At 40.9% G+C, this 21,294-nt stretch overlaps 3 protein-coding genes across 3 annotated transcripts in view; 1 reads left to right on the forward strand and 2 right to left on the reverse strand.

Annotated features, from left to right (window-relative positions):
- Positions 1-1,145: 1,145 nt before the first annotated feature.
- LOC134186325 (nuclear migration protein nudC-like) lies at positions 1,146-7,823 on the reverse strand. The gene is made up of 13 exons (XM_062654255.1): positions 7,806-7,823; positions 7,648-7,743; positions 7,488-7,565; positions 7,147-7,335; positions 6,158-6,310; positions 3,076-3,162; positions 2,174-2,260; positions 2,046-2,105; positions 1,792-1,857; positions 1,643-1,726; positions 1,521-1,589; positions 1,409-1,458; positions 1,146-1,351 (listed from the first exon to the last, which is right to left on the reverse strand). Exons 2-13 carry the CDS (start codon positions 7,717-7,719, stop codon positions 1,300-1,302), a joined length of 1,047 nt encoding a protein of 348 aa, XP_062510239.1. The 5' UTR covers positions 7,720-7,743; positions 7,806-7,823; the 3' UTR covers positions 1,146-1,299.
- Positions 7,824-7,943: 120 nt separating this feature from the next.
- On the forward strand, positions 7,944-13,476 carry LOC134186883 (protein downstream neighbor of son homolog). The gene is made up of 6 exons (XM_062654963.1): positions 7,944-8,278; positions 8,341-8,541; positions 9,404-9,734; positions 11,379-11,628; positions 11,949-12,147; positions 13,046-13,476. Exons 1-6 carry the CDS (start codon positions 7,982-7,984, stop codon positions 13,412-13,414), a joined length of 1,647 nt encoding a protein of 548 aa, XP_062510947.1. The 5' UTR covers positions 7,944-7,981; the 3' UTR covers positions 13,415-13,476.
- Positions 13,477-14,838: 1,362 nt separating this feature from the next.
- LOC134186324 (probable ATP-dependent RNA helicase DDX10) overlaps positions 14,839-21,294 on the reverse strand; it is an 8,617-nt gene continuing 2,161 nt past the window's right edge. The window contains exons 7-22 of the mRNA XM_062654254.1: positions 21,184-21,294; positions 21,083-21,116; positions 20,950-21,012; positions 19,642-19,746; positions 19,418-19,580; positions 19,276-19,360; positions 18,421-18,484; positions 18,327-18,364; positions 18,186-18,273; positions 18,037-18,125; positions 17,582-17,624; positions 17,216-17,524; positions 16,922-17,155; positions 16,149-16,208; positions 16,013-16,083; positions 14,839-15,089 (exon numbers count right to left, since the gene is read on the reverse strand). The exon at positions 21,184-21,294 is cut by the window's right edge and continues 4 nt beyond it. Of these exons, the coding sequence (XP_062510238.1) occupies positions 14,936-15,089; positions 16,013-16,083; positions 16,149-16,208; positions 16,922-17,155; positions 17,216-17,524; positions 17,582-17,624; positions 18,037-18,125; positions 18,186-18,273; positions 18,327-18,364; positions 18,421-18,484; positions 19,276-19,360; positions 19,418-19,580; positions 19,642-19,746; positions 20,950-21,012; positions 21,083-21,116; positions 21,184-21,294 (1,711 nt within the window). The 3' untranslated portion in view covers positions 14,839-14,935. The remainder of the gene's footprint in view (positions 15,090-16,012; positions 16,084-16,148; positions 16,209-16,921; positions 17,156-17,215; positions 17,525-17,581; positions 17,625-18,036; positions 18,126-18,185; positions 18,274-18,326; positions 18,365-18,420; positions 18,485-19,275; positions 19,361-19,417; positions 19,581-19,641; positions 19,747-20,949; positions 21,013-21,082; positions 21,117-21,183) is intronic.

Here is a 21,294-nt window from a genome sequence, read left to right on the forward strand (position 1 = left end):
AATATAAACAAATGTGATCTGCCTCTTGGAAATTGACACGAGATGACTTAATTAACATGGTGTTGTGCTTCATCGTGTACTGTAATGCTCAAACATCGTTTGTGTAATGCAGTGTATTTGCTTAATTTACAGAATAAAGTGTATCTATGTGCAGTTTCAATCTATTGTGGCCAATCAGTAAAATAGCAGTTGTGTGCAATGGATATGAGTCAGTAGGGAATTTGAAATGACTCATGACACATTTGAAATGACAAAGTATGAACTTGAACTGACAAAGTACGAATTTGAATTGACATAATGCAAATTTGAAGTGAGTATGAACGAATTTGATCTGGAAATGGTGTAGACACCACATGCCAAGACATGACTAATCAGCTAAACAGCTTGTGTTGTGTTGTTGACATAGCAACCTTGCATCCTTGCAACACTTAGATGGTGGCATCCGCTCTTATGACAATGAGTGCATGCACAGAGCAGAGCCTAGCCAGTCGTGAGTGACGGGCGTTACTGTATATTTTAGTGATTCACACCTTGGGTAACAAGCTAACCATCTTACTCCTAAAACACAGTCACACAATAGACTGTAGGGTTAAGCTTGCTATTTAGCGTTGATATCAAACTCTCCCTACATTTTCTCAGTCACACTCCATAATAATTTAAAATTCAATACCGCCTGTTAATACTGGCTTTACACTAGATGATTTGACTTGACTGGTCCGTGCTACTTTGGCCCTGTGTAAATGGTGTTGGCTTGAGCTAAGTGCAATTAGCCTATGCTAAACTAGTCCAAGCTAAACCATAGAGCCAGGTTCAAGCTAAACCTAACCACATGTTACATATTTTCTTGTACTGGGCAACAATACAAGTGTATTTCCTGCTGCTTTATTCCTGGATTATTGTCAAATGGGCAAGTCGTAGTACAAGCACAAGAACTCATGGTGAAAACTGGACTGATGTGGAGGTTAGAATTTGATCTACAGTATCGTCTTTCTTATTCATGCACTTGCACCAGAATGCCAGACGCACCACCAAGCCCAGTTAGCCCAGACAGTGCAACACGCCACCAATCATGCCAAAATAGCAGGGGCCAGTCAAATCGTCTAGTGTAAAGCCAGTATATGACAATTACATGTGAAAATGCAGAATTGGCATGTAAACCATCTGTTTATGCAACTATCAGCTACTCAGTAAACACACCAGGTTACCACAAACTGTAGCAGATCAACACAATCATTTCCGACTTCTAAAGTACAATGCCAAATCTGCCATCATTCTAACACATACAACAGTCATGGAAATTCAAGATATTTTTGCTTTGGAAAAGTCCATCTCAGGATGTTGCTCCATAAACCTAGCACAAACTTCATTACGATCCAACAGCACAAACGACATTCACTGCAAACGTTACTTCTTCAGAATGTCTTGCTTTTTCTGCTCTTCTGATGTCGGAAGGCCCATCTGATGAAAAGCAAATTCTCAGTTTCATATATATTCAAGATTCGTGACTTGAAGATGTTTACCTCTTTCTGTCTCTGATCAAACATCATCTTCTCTACCATTCCTCGTGTTTCACCATCCAAATCACCCAACTAGAAACAACGAGTCACTGCAGCTAGTGCCATCATCTTAAATAATTCGGTACCTTTGAGTTCTCAGGTTGCACCTTCCTGGTGTTGATCTCAGGGTCGGTCACAACTACACGACTCCACCACTCCATTTTGTTCACCTAACACATACACATATGAATGCGACATGAGTTGCTGAATTGGCAAAGCATGCAGTGGTTTGTACCTTTTCCAAATGAATTACTATGAGCTTTTTGTCTTCTATTGTCCAGAAACTTTCTTCCGGTTTCACCTACAGTGGGTGTCAAATATTAAGTGCTTTTAGGTTAACATTTCTTGATGTAACAGGAATAATGACAAAGTGACCCGGCAAAAGGATTACATATAAACTGCAATATCACATAAAATTACAAATAAACACAAACGTGAACATACAATTGTTACATGCAACTGTGTACTACCAACTATGAAACATCTTACTTTGGCATGAAGTTCTTCGTCTATAATTGGTTTGTGCCCTTTCAGTCCTAGTTTTAGACGCTGAAGAGAGAAAAAGAGACATCACGACTGACACATATAGCATACTCACCATTGCAATTGACATCTACCTTTTGCTGAATATCACAGATGACGTCTCTACTTTTAAGTGGAAAAGACACATTAAAAGGAACACGAACTTCAAGCTCACTCAGTATCTAAAACAAAATGGCAACATCAAGCAACCATTGTCTGGTTATGCAAGTAACCAAATGCAGTCGCAAGAAGGCTATGTCTGTAATGATTGACACCATGCATGATACAAGCAATTCTGCCACAGAACAACAATTCACTCATTGTGAACTCAAAACTGATCATTTTCCAATGTCACAGTAGCCATCGATACAATACACAAACTAAAAAGACCTCGTCATTAAAACTCACAGCCACTACGTCAACCTCAGCCTCATTCATAACACAGTGTATCCTTTTTATCCAACCCTCGCTTATCCAAGTGACTTTCAGTGTATTTCGTATACGACGTCATATTGGCTAGGACAAGTAGAGTGTTGTGACCTTGTGACATGATGGCGTGGAAAGAAAATGCTAAGAAACCTACGGTAAGCATGTAGTCTCTACAATTGATCAAAAGATAGAAATTCTTAAACAGCTAAACACTCTCAAGTGTAGGCTATGTGGGATTTGAATGTTCCAGACCACGGAGAACGTCACAGACAGGCATTTGTTTTGCACCTGGACTCCATAGCGTGGTCTGGAACGTCGAGGTTTAGTTGGGACTCCGAGGCTTCACGTACTCTAACCATTTGCTTCATGTATCTGACCCCCTTTCGATATCTGTTGCCTGCAGGATTTCAGATAAGCAAGGATACACTGTAGCAGTAAGCAAGTGGGTGACAATATAAGTAATGCAGGAGGAAAAGTGCAAGTTGTAGATTGAAGTACACTGTACTCTTCAACTGCCGTTTTGACAAAGTCTTGTGTAGAATGATAAGTCATTCATTCATCAACTAACCTGTCCCCAACGATAATTCTCATAGTCTCCACCATTAAGCCGATTTGGTTTCAGCTTCCCTTTGTCCTCTTCCTTCTCATCTTCATCCTATAAGAGAAGTGCCACAAGAATACTTCATCATAACAAATGCATACGACGTAAACAACACAACCACAACACAACAAACAACATTGTTTAAAATTTAGCACTAAGCTATCTACTAAGAAAACACACTGATCTTGTTTTGCACTAGGAAATCCTTACAAATTTCTGGTAGTTTCACAAATAATCTCATAGATAGTTGTCCTTCTTCAATAAATGTTGAAATAAATTGTTCAGACCCACCTAGCCTACATCATACTAATTCGGCGTTAGAAAAAAATCATGACAAAGTCAGGACTTCAGGAATGTTCACACTGAAGCAGCCTTGACTCCAGAACACTTAAAAGATACAGACAAAAATAAGGTACATAGCAAAGTCCCTTGTTCAAAGGTCAAAATGTGCAAGGTCAAAATAAGTACCCTTGACATACATGTGAATGCAGCTGAGTGTAAATAACGCTTCGCTACGTAGGAAATAAGGCTACATGATCATCAGTGTAACCTAGAGTTGCATCGATCATCAGATCGGTTATCAGTTTCATATTGGTAAATCTTACATAGGTGTGCCGATAAATTGAGCAGGCATAGTCAGTCCGTTACGACCACATGGGTTGTGTGCATGTCAGCGAAGAAACAGAAGTTCCTATTTGGGAGCAATTCGAGGTAGCCAAGAACACAAGATTCACATGCTGCAAGGCTTGTAAAACATGAAGATCAACAATTATCTATAAAATATAATTATATCAGATATCGGTATAAGCTATCGATATCGGAATTTTTACTTGGATATTAGTTATCGGTATACCAGCCAAATACCCTTATATCCAGTTGCTAGGGAAGTTCAAAGGAGCCAGTAGGCTGATAAATCCCATATCATCCCAGTGTCACAGACAACAACGAGCTGATATAGGTTATCAGCCCTTGGATTGATATGAATTATCAGCCCGTCCTCTTGGACGCCACCACTAATTATACTACATGATTGAGTGCAAAAGTAATAGCACATTACAATACGAGTGCAACAACAACACACACACACACAAACTACTGCGATATGCGTGCAATCTACTACTAGTATGTCAACACAAGACAACAAATCTTAGATAGTCAATTGACATAGAAATTAACACAAAAGAAGCTCCACTGCCAGACAAACAGCCTTCATCGGTTCCCCACTATCAAGCTCGAGATGGTGAGACAAACAGGAACTTTTTCCCAGCTGAGTGTGAGATTTCTTCCTCGTCTCGGCAACGTTTTCTTTCGCTTTCACTGATTCCTCGACTTCAGCTTGAAATAAACATGCTTTTGAAGAACTGATGACTGATGACACGGCCTTTAGCTGCTCCACAAAAGGTCGTTCGTAGCAGTGGAGTGCCTCCAGCGATCTGTGCCCTGTATGTTGCTGGATGATTCTTTCTGGAACGCCTTTCTCAAACATTCGCATAAGACTATGATTGGTCTTTCTTCCTGCAATCCCAGCTTCATTAAACATATGCTGCACCATCGTTGCGAGCACATTCTTTCCTATCACATTCTTTGGATAATACCAAGCAGATCGTAGATCAGACGGTAAAGTTGACAACGGTTTCAAGTAGAAACTATCCTGACGGCAATTTTGGGGTAAGTGAAGAATGTATTGGTCCAAAATGAAGCAATGGCACCTCTCTTTAAAATGGGGAAGTGCAAATTGTGTCACACGCTTATTTGGATACTTCAAGTATTTTGTTTTCTTCCTCCAGGATTATTCTTTGATCCATCAACGTAACTGTAAGATTTGACAGGTTTCAGCATATCAGCGGGATCGTGTATCAGCTGATATCTTGTCAGCAACCAGTGTTCCAATCCTCTCTACAAACAGAAATTTTTACCATTGAGGTAAAAAACGGCATGTAGGAGAGCGAGAGGATTGCTTGCTCCGATGACACCTTTTGTCCAAAGCTGTTCGTCTTCATTCTTTGTAATTGTTTGTGTATGTTGCCCATTGGAGCCTACACCTTCCTTGTGCAACTGGCGACAACAGTTGTCAAAAATGTTTCAAATAGTCAAAAAATTTGAAAAAAATGACAGAGTGCACTTGCCGCACGATTCTTTGTAGGCCACAGAGAAGTCCATGAAGCGTCGAACAAAGGGTGTAGTCTTCCCCTTTTGTAAATTGCACCTCAACAAGAAATTTCAAAATCCATTCTTTAGTTCGTCGTCCGTTCCCGTTTTCAGGATGTCCACCCTCCCACCGTCTTGAGAACACTGTCTGTTTTGTTCTCCCATCCACTTGCTGAACAGTCTCTTTGCCTACTTGTTCGACCGATCGATGTTGCTAGAGACGAACAGCTCCTCAGCAATCTTCGACTGGTCTTTGTTACTTGGCGCAGCAAAATGGCTAGGTTTTTCTTCAATTAGGCCAGACTTGACGGGTTTGTTTGTCAGCATTGATATTTCACTCACTTTTTTACGTTTTCGACTTGGAAGATTTGGAGGAAAATCGAAGTTGTCGTCGCTGTTTATTTCAGCACAGTACAACCGGGTGTGTTGCTTCAAATGGGAGTGAACTTGAACTGACAAATCAAAACGGGATATAAATCGGTTATCATACGTCACTCAGGTGATATCAGATCAGAGTCTCCACCCTTGGGTCTACTCGATAATTCCTTCGGCTTTGCCTCAGGAATTATCTTGTAGCCCTCACGTGTCAACCTGATCAATCTGATATCACCCTCGTGACCATGTGATAACCTATATTTATCGGTGCAACTCTAGTACTATGAACACATTATTTGATCGTTAGTCTATAAAATCCAACATCAGCACTTTGAAACTATTCGAAGCAGTGTTATTTCTTCATGCATCTGTTTCATTACAAAGCAACCAGCATTCTCTAAATAAACATCAGTTAAGTCGTAAACATCACATACAATCTGTTTCTGTCTTGTTCACTAACTGTTAAACACCAACAACTGTCACACTGAAAGATGACTGTTTCAAGTTTGTTAACATTATGTGTTACCTCTGAGTCATTATCTTCTGCTTTCTTCTCATCTTGCTTGTCGCTCTCACTGTCGCCTACAGTAGAGCTGTCAGCACTGGCAGCCATTTCTGTCTCATCAGATTCTTTCTTCTTCTTCTTCTCCTCTAGTTCTTGTTTCAGTTTAGCAGCTTCCTAAATATACAAACTAAAATCAAAAACATACGATGTTATTATAAGGTTTAGTTACATGATCAACAAATGACTTTACAATAAATTACCTTTAGATACATATATGCAGTCAGAAGTAACCTCACTCAAGTGACTGGTGTGTGTGTGTGTGTGTGTGTGTGTGTGTGTGTGTGTGTGTGTGTGTGTGTGTGTGTGTGTGTGTGTGTGTGCGCGCATGTAGCATGGCAGCATCTACAACAGGTTACAAAACAAACACGCAGGAAATGCTATCCTACGAAACCTACAATCATCTTGTTTGACAATCCATCAGTTGAGTCGGTACTCAATTTGTTAGAGAGGGTGTAAAGACTGGATATCTCAACTTTCACTCAAATCACTTTCAAGTCCCTATATTCTTGCTCTCCTCCAGTCCTGTGTGTCCACAACTACAACCTTCACGGAAACTTGAGTAGCATTGCTAGATACAAGTTAGTAAATTGTCTAATTAATTACCTAGATGTCGGTTAATTAATTAATTACTAGACATTGAGATTGTAAATAGTACAGTACAGTCCAACTAAACCAAACAATAGTTTGTCCAATTAAATAACCAGATGTTGAAGTTGCAATCTAAAATGATTGCAGACTTACAAAGTAGTATTTTCATTGTTCCTGACTGACAAACAAACAAATAAAAAGATCAAATAAACAAACAAACAATCACAAACATAAATAAAGACAAACAAAAGCTAAACAATTGATATTAAAAATCAGCAGACAGTCAGACAAACAACAAATACAAAGCACAAACTTCAAAAACTAATTAGACCACCTGACCACTCAACTACTCTGTTCTATACCTCATCATCTAATTCAACTATTTTTGGTCCACTGTCAGCTTCAGCTGTAACTCTTTTTCTCTCTTCAGCTTCACGCTCCTTTTCCTCTTTTTTTCTCTTTCTCTCTTCCCTTTCTGATTTCTCTTTTGCTTGATCTTCTTGTTTCTTCTTTGCCTTTCTCTGGTGCTCACGAAACTTAGTCATGACAAGCTAACACACATCACTATGTCATCTTCTGGTACACACACACGCACGCACACACACACACACACACACACACACACACACACACACACAAACACACACACACACACACACACACACACACACACACACACACACACACACACACACACACACACTTTTTCCGCTTTAGTCGACTCAGCTCCCGTGTAGAAGTCGGTCTTCCTCTCAAGGAAGCTGAAGAAAGTATCCAGTAACTAAATCATCCACAAACATAATAATAAAAAACAGAAGCAACATGTTACTTGATAAGAAAAACCATCACCTAGTTCGTCTCACCTCTAGTATTCCACCAGTGTGTTGCTGAGCCATTGCCAACAACACGCCGTCAAATCGTTCTGGGTCTGCCATTTTCACTTCGCTGGCTAACGTGCGCTAAATGTAAACGTTTTTTGATCTTGAATTCAGAAAGATTTACCAATCAAAATCAGATTTACTTGTAAATATAATGAGCTAAAACAGAGCCGTATGTATAGCTCTGACTAAAGAATTAGCTTCGAGTTTTCACACAAACACAGAAAAAGTTGAGCATTTAAAGTGCGCTAGCCTATAAGTAAACCTGCGCGCGTTAACAATCCGTTACCCGCCACTTTTCGAATCGTGTGACACCGTAATGGAAGAAGCTGCAGACCACAACACAAAGAGATGGCTGAAGCCGGAAGAAATAATGCAGAGACGCCGCGCAACTAGAACAAACTCCACAAACGACTCTAGAAAGCGACGGCCCCTCGACGACTGCACGACAGAAACGCTCAACAGGAAAACAGCCAAACGCCAGAATCCCTTCATCATCACAAGCTCCAAAGACAAACCAGAAATCGACGAAGGAAAGAGCAAGAACACAGTCGAACAGAGAGATATCATTGATATCAATGACTTCATAGAGAGACTGGATACAGACGCAAACAAGGTACCATGTCACAGTCACTTTTTATGCATTTTGTTTTACGCATTTTTTAATTATTAATTAAGGTGAGGGAGATTGAAGAAGAGAAGGTTGGTGGTGTGATGGATCAGGATGGCTGGTGTGACTGTTGCCCGACGGATTGGAGTTTGAAGACGCGACTACGAGTGACGTCTCGACGCTCGTTGGCTTGGTGTTCGCATATGAAGACATGCCGCGAGGCCGATGGCTTGTGTGGCTTTGTTCAGTGTACGGGGTATCAGACTGAGGCAAGGGCATTTGCTGATTGACTGAAGGACGGACGGACAGAGAAATAGATAGACAGACAGACAGACAGAGAGACAAAATGACAAACAAACAGACAGACAGACAAATGGACAGACAGACAGACAAACAAACGGGAAGACAAACAAACAGACGGAGAGACTAATAGACAGATCAACAAACAGGTGGACAGACAAATAGACACTCACAGAGGCAAGGGCATTTGCTGATTGACTGAAGGACGGACGGACAGACAAATAGATAGACAGACAGAGAGACAGACAAATAGACAAACAGACATAAATAGACATACAAACAGATTGATACACAGATATACAGAAGGATAGACAAATAGACATAGACAATCAGATGGACAGACAAATGGACAGACAAACATACAAATGGACAGACAGACAAACAAACGAATAGACAAATAAACAGACGGAGAGACTAATAGACAGGTCAACAACAGGTGGACAGACAAATAGACACTAACAGAGGCAAGGGCATTTGCTGATAGACTGAAGGATGGACAGACAGACAAAAAATAGCCAATACAGGCAGAGAGACAAACAGACAGAGAGAGACTCATACACATACAAACAGGACAGACAGACAAATAAATAGACACACACACACACACACACACACACACACACACACACACACACAAGCAGATAGATAGACGGACAAACAGATGGACAGACAAATTGACAGACACATACAAATGAACAGACAGATAAACAAACAGATGGACAGACACACAAACGTACGGAAAGACAAATGGAAAGACAGACAAACACATAGAAAGACAAACATATTGGCAGACAAGACAGTACACCGTTTTACAATTTTCTTATTTGGCAGGATTGCCAACCGGCTTTCAAGCGGTGTTTACTTCAGTGGGTCTATCCCAGTCTCCCATGGCTGCAGCTCTTTCCTCGTACACAATCAGACGTCAAACATCATTCGACAAGCGAACTCGATCCACAGTGCTGCACTGCACTACAGGAAGAATGGAGAGAGAGCTTTCGCTCTGTGTATCACATGTTACGTTCCGATCGCTGTCCGTTCTTCTACCTCTGTGCAGCACACTTTACGGTCGTCTTCAGAGTCAAGGGAATGGGAGGAAGCGCAACAATACATGCTCTGCTCACACCATCAACGAAAGGCATTCGAGATGCATTGAGTAGAGAAAGTGAGGACCAGCTTGATGTGTATATGAGTTTTTAGATGCAAAATGCTCGATGAGTTTATTTCTTTAGTTAGACTGTCGATAGAAAAGTGTCATCGGCGTAGTAGAATAGAATCGATTAGTGGAGGTTGAGACCTTAGGAAGTATGGTTAATCTAAGTCTTATATTGATTTATTGTAATGAAGACTTGATTGTTACAACCTGCGTAACTCAGTGGAGCAAAGTTGTAACGGACAAAGGATATTGGCGGATTTTATTTTGGCAGTCGGACATCGTTGTTTGAAAACTGATATGTCTTACCATAAGTGGTCATGGAGGAGCTTTTATGATCATGATTGACAGCTGTGTTCGTGGCTCACATTTCTCTAACTTACTGGTCTTTAACTACTGCCTAGCTGTGTCAGTCAGTGCAAAGAACGGGACCAGCATGAACTTTACAGTCCAGCTTTATCCATATAGCCTCACGGTCTCATTCATAGGCACAACAGATGGCAAGCAGGGATTACCTACCATCTTGTGGCCTCATCTGGGTGACGTACCACCACATCGCCATATGATGCCTGATCCACGTCCTGGTGGCCAGAATAAATAATGACGGATTTTATATTGGCGGTCGCTATAAATCCGCCAAAATAAATTCTCCGCCAATATTTCATCTTATACAGTATGTATGTATGTATGTATGTATGTATGTCTGTCTGTCTGTCTGTCAAACTATATATTATCATAAATCAGGACTACTGTATTATAAAACGAAGAAATTTTTGGAGGCATGATAGTTTCGGTACCTCCTGAAAATTTTGTTTCAGTAGCAATCAATTTTTGGTGAGACTCCTTGGAAGCTTGAGACGCCTGGGTAGATGCACAGTACTAGAACTACATTTACGCAGTTGTGCAACACAATAGTAGGTGTGCATGCACTACATAGTTAGATAATAATTGCAATAAATTAAATTATAATTTACCATGTTCACGAACATTGCGGTTGGCTCCTAGAGGTTTGACAACTTTCCACAAATTCAGCCAGAGATTAGTTTAGGTATTTTATAGGTCATACCGAAATTACTGAAAATAAATTGCCATCGAAAATTTTTCAGTTTACAGTATCACACACTAAACACACTAAAGCAACAACTGAAACCAAAACCTGTGTGTGTGTGTGTATGAACATGGTATCTCATCATATGAATATGAAATTCTTAGAATATGAAGATTTTTCCAAAATCTCAGACGAGTTCAAATATGGGCATATGACAAATCGATTAATAAATTAATAAATCCATTTAATCAAATCAAGCGTTGCTGTAATTTTTGGCGGCATACGGACGTTAAGACCTAATGACAATGCAATAAAATATATATTTTTTGATTTTTGCATTGCAGTTACCCTTTAATTAAGATCAAAGCATTGTGAGATTATCACTAATTATAATCAACAGTTTGTCACTAACTTTCAGTCTGTTTGTATTTTGTTTGTTTGTCTATATGCTTTTTTCATCTGTCTGTCGTGTTGACTCTATCTGTACGTCTGTCTATTCATCTGTCTGTCTGTCGTGTTTATACTGTATGCATGTCATAAACTTTTTGTCTCTAAAATAATTTGAGACTTCAGTCATCATATCCAATACGATTTATTTCACCTTTTAGGTGTTCAGTATTCTATGCCTTTCATGTCTCAATCATGCACACCATCTTCTGATGTCACTGCAGCGACTACAAATTTTTCTAGCGCGGCACCTTGTAATACAGAGACTGTGTCCAGGACGGACAAAGACTGTGATGACATTGACTCTTATTCTTCCGGTAGCGGTGACACCACCGAACCTCACGACTGGCTGGAAAGCATGGGGTTGGACACGACGGCGTTCCCAACTCTCGACCCAAACCAGATTGCATTGTAAGAACTGGTATTTTGTTGGATCTTGTCTGTATGTGTCCATTTGTCTGTCTGTCTCTCTGTCTGTATGTCTGTCTGTCTCTCTGTCTGTCTGTCCCAATCTCTCTGTCTGTCTGTTTGTCCCAATCTCTCTGTCTGTATGTCTGTCTATCTGTCCCAATCTCTCTGTCTGTCTATCTCTCTGTCTGTCTGTCTGTCTGTCTGTTTGTTTGTGCCAGTCTGTGTCCATTTGTCTGTTTGTACATGCACCTTTCTGGTAACTATTTATCCATTTTACTTCAAGTTACCTTAGAACATGCTCTAATATCTTTATCTTTCAGACATAAGCTCAGGGTTGGTCACATCGATGATCGACCTGCTTCCATGCTCTTGATTAGCGGGTTGCTCAACGTTCAAGCCCTCTTCAACTACCTACTAAACAGCACAACAATAATACCCGTTGTCGGTGCACATGCAGGAATTCCACCAACAATACTGTCCCCAAGACCGTTTGAAGGAGCAACACTGAAATGCCAGAGGGTCAGTCATTCTCGCTATCCGTCCTGTCTAGCAGATGTTAGATACAAACGTGCTGTAGCATCATTGTACTAGCATGAGTCATAGATGTGCTCTTTGAACTATGGCCCGACCACCTAAATTTTTAGATGCTCGGATATTCGGATATGAAATCTGGACTGACCAATCGAAATAAAAAAGTAATGATCACGTGACATTTGAGCACGTCCAGTTTGCATCATGCACGCCATACAAATGTGAGATATTCTGATAACAAAATGGACACTAAACAAAGTCGCTGATACCGAGCGGAACGCGGAAAAAAGTTGCTGGACCACATGCACTGTTAACACTTGCAGAGTTATTGATGTCGTAGGATGTACCGTATAAGCCCCTTGGGGCTTATTTCATTCAGCATGTTGCAGACGAGGGACTTATTTAAGGTGCGCCTCCTTCTAGGCAATATTCTTGCTTGGTTGCCCAACTCCTTGAAGGTCTGCGTCTTACTCCGCCATTCCCTCACCGTCTTCTCATTCACGCCATGTTCTCTTGCTGCCACCCCGTTTCTAACTACTTTCATACAAAGCATGCGCAGTCTTGCTAACATAGCACAAGCCCCGCTGGGCCTATTTTGTTTAGCCAGTTTCAGATGCGGGGCTTATTGGGGTCCGGGGCCTATCTATGCTGGGGCTTATTTGAGCTTATATCGTATACTGTACTACCAACTCATCTTACAGCAATCATACCGTAATATCAGTGCACATGCGCACATCAAATTTTATTTTAGTTAAGCTCAAACTGGACCGGCAAATGCGAGCATCAAGAAATTCAATTGGTTTGGCCTACATATACAACATTCTTGCTTTCGTCTCACTGTCCGTCTCTTTGTTTTTAATCTGTCATCTGTTGTATATCTATTCAGGCTCGTTACTCTGTCATTCAAGTGGCCCAAGGAATAGACTCAAAACGAGAAGACCGAGCCATGCAGCAATTCCATTGTGTTGACATCTCGGGTCCCATTCTACCACACCAACTGGTACAGTTATGTCAACTGCTTGACACAACACAGGACGGTGACTACAGCGTTGCACTGGCGACCCATAAGCCGACGGTCGCTTTCAATTGCAGCATGGTTGGTAACGGCAACGTTGAAATGACGGAATCGGATGCAGTTAGGTATGGTATGAGATGGGAGACGCTACAGCTTCTCTCCAAGACAGGAAGTGAGAAAATGAATGGACTTGGTACGAGAAATGTGTTGTGTACAGAACATCTGTATAGATGGACGTAGCTTGGTTAATAAGAGTGTAGAATTATCATAATAAATACATTTGCGGAATAAATATTTGTGGGACTGGATAGGTGTGTCAAGGAACTGGCTGTATATCGTGTACACACAAATGGATGGAAATGGATAAGGAGCTTCCGTTAAACGGTAATGACCCCCAACCAGATGGCTGGGTTCCCGTGCACTAGCAGGAGCTATGGGTCGTGCTAAGCAATCTCCTGGAGCCTGGCCAGGTGCTCGCAGGCGCAACGACTGCGACGCCAACTGTGGTGTGGGCACTCGAAGTCCCACCCGGACCCCAGTGGCTGATGGACTTTGTCGCAGTCGGAGGCCTTTGCCACCCCAGTCAATGACCAGGTACTCATTTATACTCCTGAGTCGAGAGAGGCAATTGTGTGTAAGTTTCTTGCCCAAGGAAATTATGCCATAGCTCGCCATCACTGTGACTTGAGCCTGCAACCCTGCAAGGTCCCGAATGTAATCACTCCATAAGATAACTCTCTAACCAACTCAGCTATCGCACCACACATGCACACACACACACACACACACACACACACACACACACACACACACACACACAAACACACACACACCTAAAAATCCTAAATGTTAGAAGCTGCCTCTTAGAGGTCACGCCTCCAGCTGTTAAGCTGGGCCCTGTGTGCTACTCAGGGAACTCCGGGCCCGCGCTAGCAAACTCCTGGAGCCAGGCCAAGCACTCGTAGAAGCACTGACTTGTGAAGCCAACTGTGGTGTGAGCACCCGAAGTCTCACCAGGACCCCAGTGGCTGATGTCACGTCACAGCCGATGGCTGCTTAGGACCCCAGTCAATGACCAGGTACTCATTTATACTCCTGAGATAAGCAAATGTGTGTTAGTTGCTTGCTTAAGGAAATTCTGCCATAGCTCACCATCACTGTGACTTAAACTTGCAACCATTCAAGGTCCCGGATGTAAACACTCCATAAGATGACTCTCTAACCAACTGAGCTATCGCACCACACACATTTAGGACACACACACACACACACACACACACACACACACACACACACACACACACACACACACACACACACACACACACACACACACACACACACACACACACACACACACACACACACACACACACAAACATGCACACATACACACCTGCATGAAATAGCTACTTGAAAGAAAAAGGGCGTGCGGGCTGAGACCCTTCCATGTGTCTTCCTCTTGCAGCTAAACAGTGAAATTATACTCAAAACAAATAGCACACAATATGAATCAGCTGTTTGTGTAATGGTCAACTCAATGTGTATCGATTGTTTGTCGTTAGGAATACAGTAAACAAAATGTATAAACCGAATCAAAATGGTCAAACTGATTGCAGTTGGCATTATCTGATGTCTACATGAGAATTAGGCTTAAGCAACTTCGCTCTCTTCACAATATCTCCACATCATTATATTTCAATTAAACCATTTCAACGTCTATACATTACACTTTTACTGGCAATGACCGTGGCAATAGATCTATCTAGTGCCAGACAGTAAATGAAGTGCCAGTTGTTCGGCATCGTCTAAAGCTGTTACTCGGTCTCGTCTGGTTGTAATCTCATCATCGCTCTCTGTCTTCTCGACACGTAGTTTCCCTCTCAAACTTTGAGACTTCTTCAATCTCTTGGGTCTAAAAAGACACAACGCAATAAGAAATGTATCTAAATTATGCATGCAGCTGTGCCTCTCGTCTCTAATCAGTCAAAAATGAAAACACCTTAACGAACACAAAACGACAATGACAATTGTACTGTAGTTGCACCATTTCCCGCTTTAATACTAAGAAGCAGGGCTACAACATCATCAAATGGCGTCACGAATACAGTATTTCTCTGCTTAACGCCTCCCTTAATTAAACGCCTCCCTTGTTTAAACGCCACAGCTGAGAGTACAGATAGAATTAAAACGCCACAGCTGAGAGTACAGATAGAATTAAAACGCCACGCTCGAATAAACACCACAGTTACATACAAATAAATGCCGCCCTTGTTTAAACGCCACAGTTGAAACTCTAGCTAGAAATAAATGCCACGGCGTTTAATTGAAAAAATACGGTACCGGACTTTTCTTGTATGACATATTTCAAGCACATTACAATGGTCTGGGATTCCAAGGATATAACCCACGTTAGCTATCTCTATCTTCCAGACATTTCTAGAATCCAGACAGCGACTGGTCCCATACTGTCCGGATTAGGGAGGTTTGAGTGTAAAGTCAGATGTCGTTATTCCGACCACGTTTGTTCCGCTGGTTTCTGTCGAACTAACGTGACTATGAGACTATCAATAACAAATACACAGAGACCCACGTAGGTTTCACGTGTAGCTTCATCACAAAGTGAGCGTGTTGGATTATCGGGTGTCGGAATAATGAGGTCTGACTCACTGCATTTGAAGGTCTACAATCATTTTCAGGCGGATGGCTCACACAATGCCTACCTGCCCGACTACTAATTAACATAATTAATTAAGCATATGGTATGCAAATTATCTGACCATCACACAGACGCAAAAAGGCTATAAATTAACTCTCATGCTTGTACTTATTCATAACCTTGGTTCTTCTTCATCTTCGTCATCCGTTATGTCGCTTCCGGATTGTTGAGTTTTCAGACTCACTTGTTCCTACAACAGACAAAAAACCACTACGGACTAATTCAATGGAACCACCAAATACATTAAACTATTACATTACTGTTCTCGTACTCTTTGCTCATAATCCTCCTGTTCTTCTGTTTTCGTCTCGTCTCCTGTACCAAAACACATGAAAAAGTGCATACTCGAGTATTTCAAAATTAATTAGGAAAGTTGCTTTGTAACATCCAATTTATTATGCAGCTACTACTTGCATTGTTTGTTCAGTTGTGTTGCAATGTAAGATTGCAGGATTATGCTATTAAATCTAACATGCTTTCTAGTTTTATGTCTCTGTTTGAATAGCAGCCGAGAACTATTCACAATGAAGAGGCACTATAGTGCTAAACCCTCGGCTGCAAGCTTACTAAAGTAGTAGGTGTGTACAAGGCCATTAGGGTGCAAATACGCCATGAGATACAAGGTCACGTGGATGTCACTAGACACCACATGCCAAGACATATAATACGCTAAACAACTAGTCAACAGCTGTGCTGTGTTGTTGACATAGCAACAGTATAGTATACCCATGTCTCTAATCATCCGTGCGTCATTGCAACACTTAGATAATCAGCGGCATCCGCTCTCGTGACAACGAGCACATGCGCAGTAGGATTGGTGAGGCAGTCATGGCGGCATTACTGTACCCTATAGCGCTTCCGCACATCTGCATGATAGTAATGACCACATCAGACTCTCTACGTGTCCACATGTCCAAGCACGATGTAAATATTCATGCAGCTACAGTGTACACACATTAATAAGGTACGAACATATCACATCAAGACTCTCACAGTAAAGGATGTCAACATTTTGGCAATAACTCTACCTTGTGCTTGGCCTTGACACGTTTACTATACTTGTCCTTGTCTTGCACGTCTCTCTTTTTCATTGTTAATTCCACTTTGCGTAAATCTATTCCTCCAGTTTCCACCATATCGGCTTGTTCCAAAGGTACAGGCGCAATCATTACATGCTTGCTGTCCTCATCTCGTCTAGATACTACTTCTGAATCAGGTGCTATTTTTAAGTCTTTCCCTGGCTGCTTGTCAGGCATTATAGGCTGACAACATAAACATATTTATTATTTATTAATAAAAACAAATTTAGTCCTACCTCTTACCTCACCGTCTTCATTGAAGACAATTTTTGTGTTTAACTTGAGTTTCTTTCTCTGTAATTTCTTAGCCTGTCCAACTCGTGACAACTGCTTCGTCGTCACCGTCGTCTCATCTCTCTCATTGTCATCGTCAAGCCATTCGTCCATACCAGTGTCCAGAAACACATTCTTTCTTTTTACCGTCAACAGTTCGTCTTCTTGGTCACCACCCAATTGTTGAACTTCCAACACACTTGAATCATCACCATCAGCCGCCTCATGCATGCCATTGTAACCCACACTTAAGTGTGGGCCACGCAGTTTCTTTGCTCTCTATACAAAATTGCCTTACATCCACAACTACTGACAGCACATTATAGAATACAGTACCTGTAAGAAACGAATTCTAGGAGATGACGACAATCCTAGGGAACTACAATAGCCGTTATAGCCAATATAAATAACAAAATACACTACTGCTCCTAACGTTTTTCGAGTAATATAACCTTTCGAAATTTTGCCTTCGAAAAATAATAAGATAATAAGATAACAGAAAAATAATATATTTTGGTCTTGAAAATTGTCGGTTGTCCGGGCTTTTGGTTTTTGTGCGTGCGCATAAAACATCACTAAAAATGGCCACTAGATGGAAGTGTGCAGCTCAAGATGCCAACTATAAAAGTAGAGAATTGAATCAGTTGAAAGGAATAAATAAAATAATTAAATAAAAAATAACTATTGCACATCAAGACCTCAAACAAATTAGGATTTGTAAAAAATTCTAACTTGTTCTTGGAGTCTCGAAAAACATTAGGAGCAGTAGGGTATACACATTAGGTACACACCTGGCAAACTCGTCTACTGGAAGTTTGTCAACATCAAAGACATGTTTGTCTGATTGTAAGAACACGGATCTGATATACGTAACAAAAGCCTACAAAATGACAAAAATACTACAGCAATAGTAATTAATGACTGACAAAAGGCAACTAACCCTCTGAGCCCACTGCTTCAATGTCAAATCTTGAGCACATAACGAAGCAAGTTTCTTTTTCACTGACGTTATCTTACGAGGATTTATTCTAGTGTTGACAACATTGAGAATACGTGTACTGCTGTGTAATAACATTCTCACTTTATTTCAGAAATAGGAATTTTCTTATCACAAAGAGACTAAATATAACGACAAGAAATAAATAAAAATCATTAAAAATATATAAATTGTATACCTTCAGCATCCCGTCTTTTTCTGAAGGTAAAAGAAAGATAAGAGCCTGCCCATCTTTTTCATACCTAACAGTATTGATTATTATGTTATCCTATTTTCATACATTTGCTACAATTTGTAAAGTCGTTGATAATATTACATGTACTGCCGTGTACGTTTTAGGACTGTTTTAACTTTGTCAGTCCTAGGGTAGCAAGTGTACATACAGAAGAGTGACAGATAGACACAAACAAATGACACAGACACAGACAGACAGACAGACACACAAACAGACATGTATATCTAACAAATGACTAACTATAAGGACTACACCACAAAAGAGATAGTAATTGAGGTCACTTGGGCAAGAATAGGCATGACTGGTTGACGGGGTTGACAGCCATCAACTCGGGCAGCATGTCTTGCCTAGTGTGGTGGCTAGCTATCTGGCACAGCAGCGTTCCTGGCAGTTGTGCCTACCTGACCAAGTTCCGCCCGCACACAAACACCAAACCGTCTCCATCCATCGTTAATCTACATTCACAATGGCTAATTCTGTACACTCAATAAATCTTTGAGCATATCTATCTATGTGACTAGAAACACTAAACAACACCGTAGCAACACACAAGCTAGTCATGCTTTCTTGCAACTCAAGTCATTAATCATAAACAATAATAAATAATTATGAAACAGCTGGAATAGCAATGTGTCTTACAGTTACCAAAATGAGCTCACATTTAATTAAGTGTACCCATGCACCAAATTCACAATTATTGAAGAGTTTCCTTGCGATGGACACAACAAAAAAAGTTGACTGTCAATCTAAGTCTAACTACCATAACAAATGTCTCTCACAGAAATGTTTCAAACACACCTGGCTGTCCGTCCAACTCGATGAATGTACGTGTTTCCATCTTCAGGACAGTCCACCTGAACAACCCAATGCACAGCTGGAAAATCTACCCAACAATAATGATACAAACAATCACACGTATTTGCTATAAATGCAAGCAAACCCAATCCTCTTGCTGCTATGTCTGTTGCCAACAGAGCAGCTGATGTCTTTCGACAAAACTCCTCGTATATACCGACACGTTTCATTTGTTTCTGTCTTCCATACAAAGCCATCAGTGGTAATCCCGGTCGAAGATGACGAAGTGCTTCATAAAAAAATTTCACCTATGAGAAAGAAGACAAGGATACCTTACAATGTGATGTCAGATACACATAGCAGGTACACCTGTTTGCAGCTGGAAAGAAAGACAAGAAGTTTCGACGTTGTGTGATTTCGTAGAAATGAAAACAAGATGTCTATCTTCTCGTATAGTTCACATATGATATAACTCTGTAAAAAGCAAACTATGCCAATCTGCACAAAAAATTCCAACACAAAACAAACATCCTATAGCAATAATAACTGCTAGTAGATTACTACAAAACAGTGTGTGTGTGTGTGTGTGTGTGTGTGTGTGTGTGTGTGCGCGTGCGTGTGTGTGTGTGTGAGTGTGTGTGTGTGTGTGTGTGTGTGTGTGTGTGTGTGTGTGCACGTGCATGTGTGTCTTTGTTTATTGCATAATTGTCATGGACCTAAACAAAATCTGCTTATACGTGTAGATCTCAACTTCTTGCCAACCATAAAGCTTCACGGTTGTTTCTAAGCTTCAATCAGATGAGCCCTCAAAGCCCACTCTCTTCAACTTAATGAATTCTGCTTGATGTGGAGCATGACTGCATGTAGAAAGCCTACACCTAGCTACAGCAGTATAAGTACACTTTAAATTTGACTACAAACTAAAATCAAGAGCTCTAGCTTCACTTTGTTCCTCCCAGTTTTTATGCCTACACAACATGATGATATGAATTACAGTCACTGGCTACTACAGTCTACTGAAGTTGCTCCATGTTGCGTCAAAGTAAGACACAAAACAGAAAACTACAGCCTATTAAAGACACCAGCCATCGTTATCAACAAAACTTCATGTTCATCACACCTGTTGGTCTGTAATTAACCTGCTAGTTAGTATTACGCCATGACATGCTAAGAAGTTGCTATAAAACCATGCTAAGGTCCCTATTTGTTGCATGTCTGTTTCTCACCACCCTCCTGCATCCAAATGACAGGCTGCAGACTTCACCATTAGGCCATTATTCTTGTAATGCACATGTGCTATACAACCAGAGTGTGGATCATACATTCCAACTTCTTCCATGTCCAATTTTTAAGGGACGTCTGCTCTCCTCAACTACACAGTAGTACTGCATATTGTAAATAAACAAGAAAGATTTTGTTGCCGTGGAGGATTACTGGCATGAATCCTCCAAATCAGACCTCTAGTCTAGTACCACTATAGACTAATGCTGATCTATTGTGTTCCCTAAATAACTGCCTGCTGGCTCCCGGTGTCACGTGTACATAAATAGATAATGGATACTGGTAATGGTCCACCCGACCGCGTCAGTTTGAGAGAGCCTACTGATGAGAAACAGACATGCAACAAATAGAGGCCTACATTGAAAATAGTATAACACATACTTCGTGTTGTCCTACCTGTTTTAGCTTGAGCGGTGTGCTATACTGCTCATGCTCATGAACAGACACATATTCAGGATCCTGTCACACAAAGTACCATCCATATCAACACATGCACACTACACGTGCGCACAACACAACACAATCTGACTTTCAAGCTGAGTCTGGCCAAGTCACTCACAGATCTACACAATACATCATGCCATATATACACCACCTACGACACTCTGCATGCCAATGTGCTACTATTGCCTGGTCTGAGTTGCCGAAAAAAGCAGAGTTTGTCGATCACTTGGGAGATTTTCTAATATCGCATTGATGCATTCAGCAAAGCCCAAGTCCAATATCCTGTCGGCTTCGTCA

Source organism: Corticium candelabrum, chromosome 11 (genome assembly GCF_963422355.1).
Source record: "Corticium candelabrum chromosome 11, ooCorCand1.1, whole genome shotgun sequence".
In the NCBI taxonomy this organism is placed as follows: Eukaryota; Metazoa; Porifera; class Homoscleromorpha; order Homosclerophorida; family Plakinidae; genus Corticium; species Corticium candelabrum.

What these genes read in the sequence shown, in the direction of transcription:
- LOC134186325 (XM_062654255.1), bottom strand. Translation starts at nt 7,719, where the DNA reads ATGGCAGACCCAGAACGATTTGACGGCGTGTTGTTGGCAATGGCTCAG. An exon ending in TAGTTGAATTAGATGATGAG is followed by an intron (nt 6,311 to 7,146) that starts GTATAGAACAGA and finishes TTGTATATTTAG; the next exon opens with GAAGCTGCTAAACTGAAACA. An exon ending in TTGATCAGAGACAGAAAGAG is followed by an intron (nt 1,459 to 1,520) that starts GTAAACATCTTC and finishes GCTTTTCATCAG; the next exon opens with ATGGGCCTTCCGACATCAGA.
- LOC134186883 (XM_062654963.1), top strand. Translation starts at nt 7,982, where the DNA reads ATGGAAGAAGCTGCAGACCACAACACAAAGAGATGGCTGAAGCCGGAA. An exon ending in TGGATACAGACGCAAACAAG is followed by an intron (nt 8,279 to 8,340) that starts GTACCATGTCAC and finishes TTATTAATTAAG; the next exon opens with GTGAGGGAGATTGAAGAAGA. An exon ending in AGATGCATTGAGTAGAGAAA is followed by an intron (nt 9,735 to 11,378) that starts GTGAGGACCAGC and finishes TTCACCTTTTAG; the next exon opens with GTGTTCAGTATTCTATGCCT.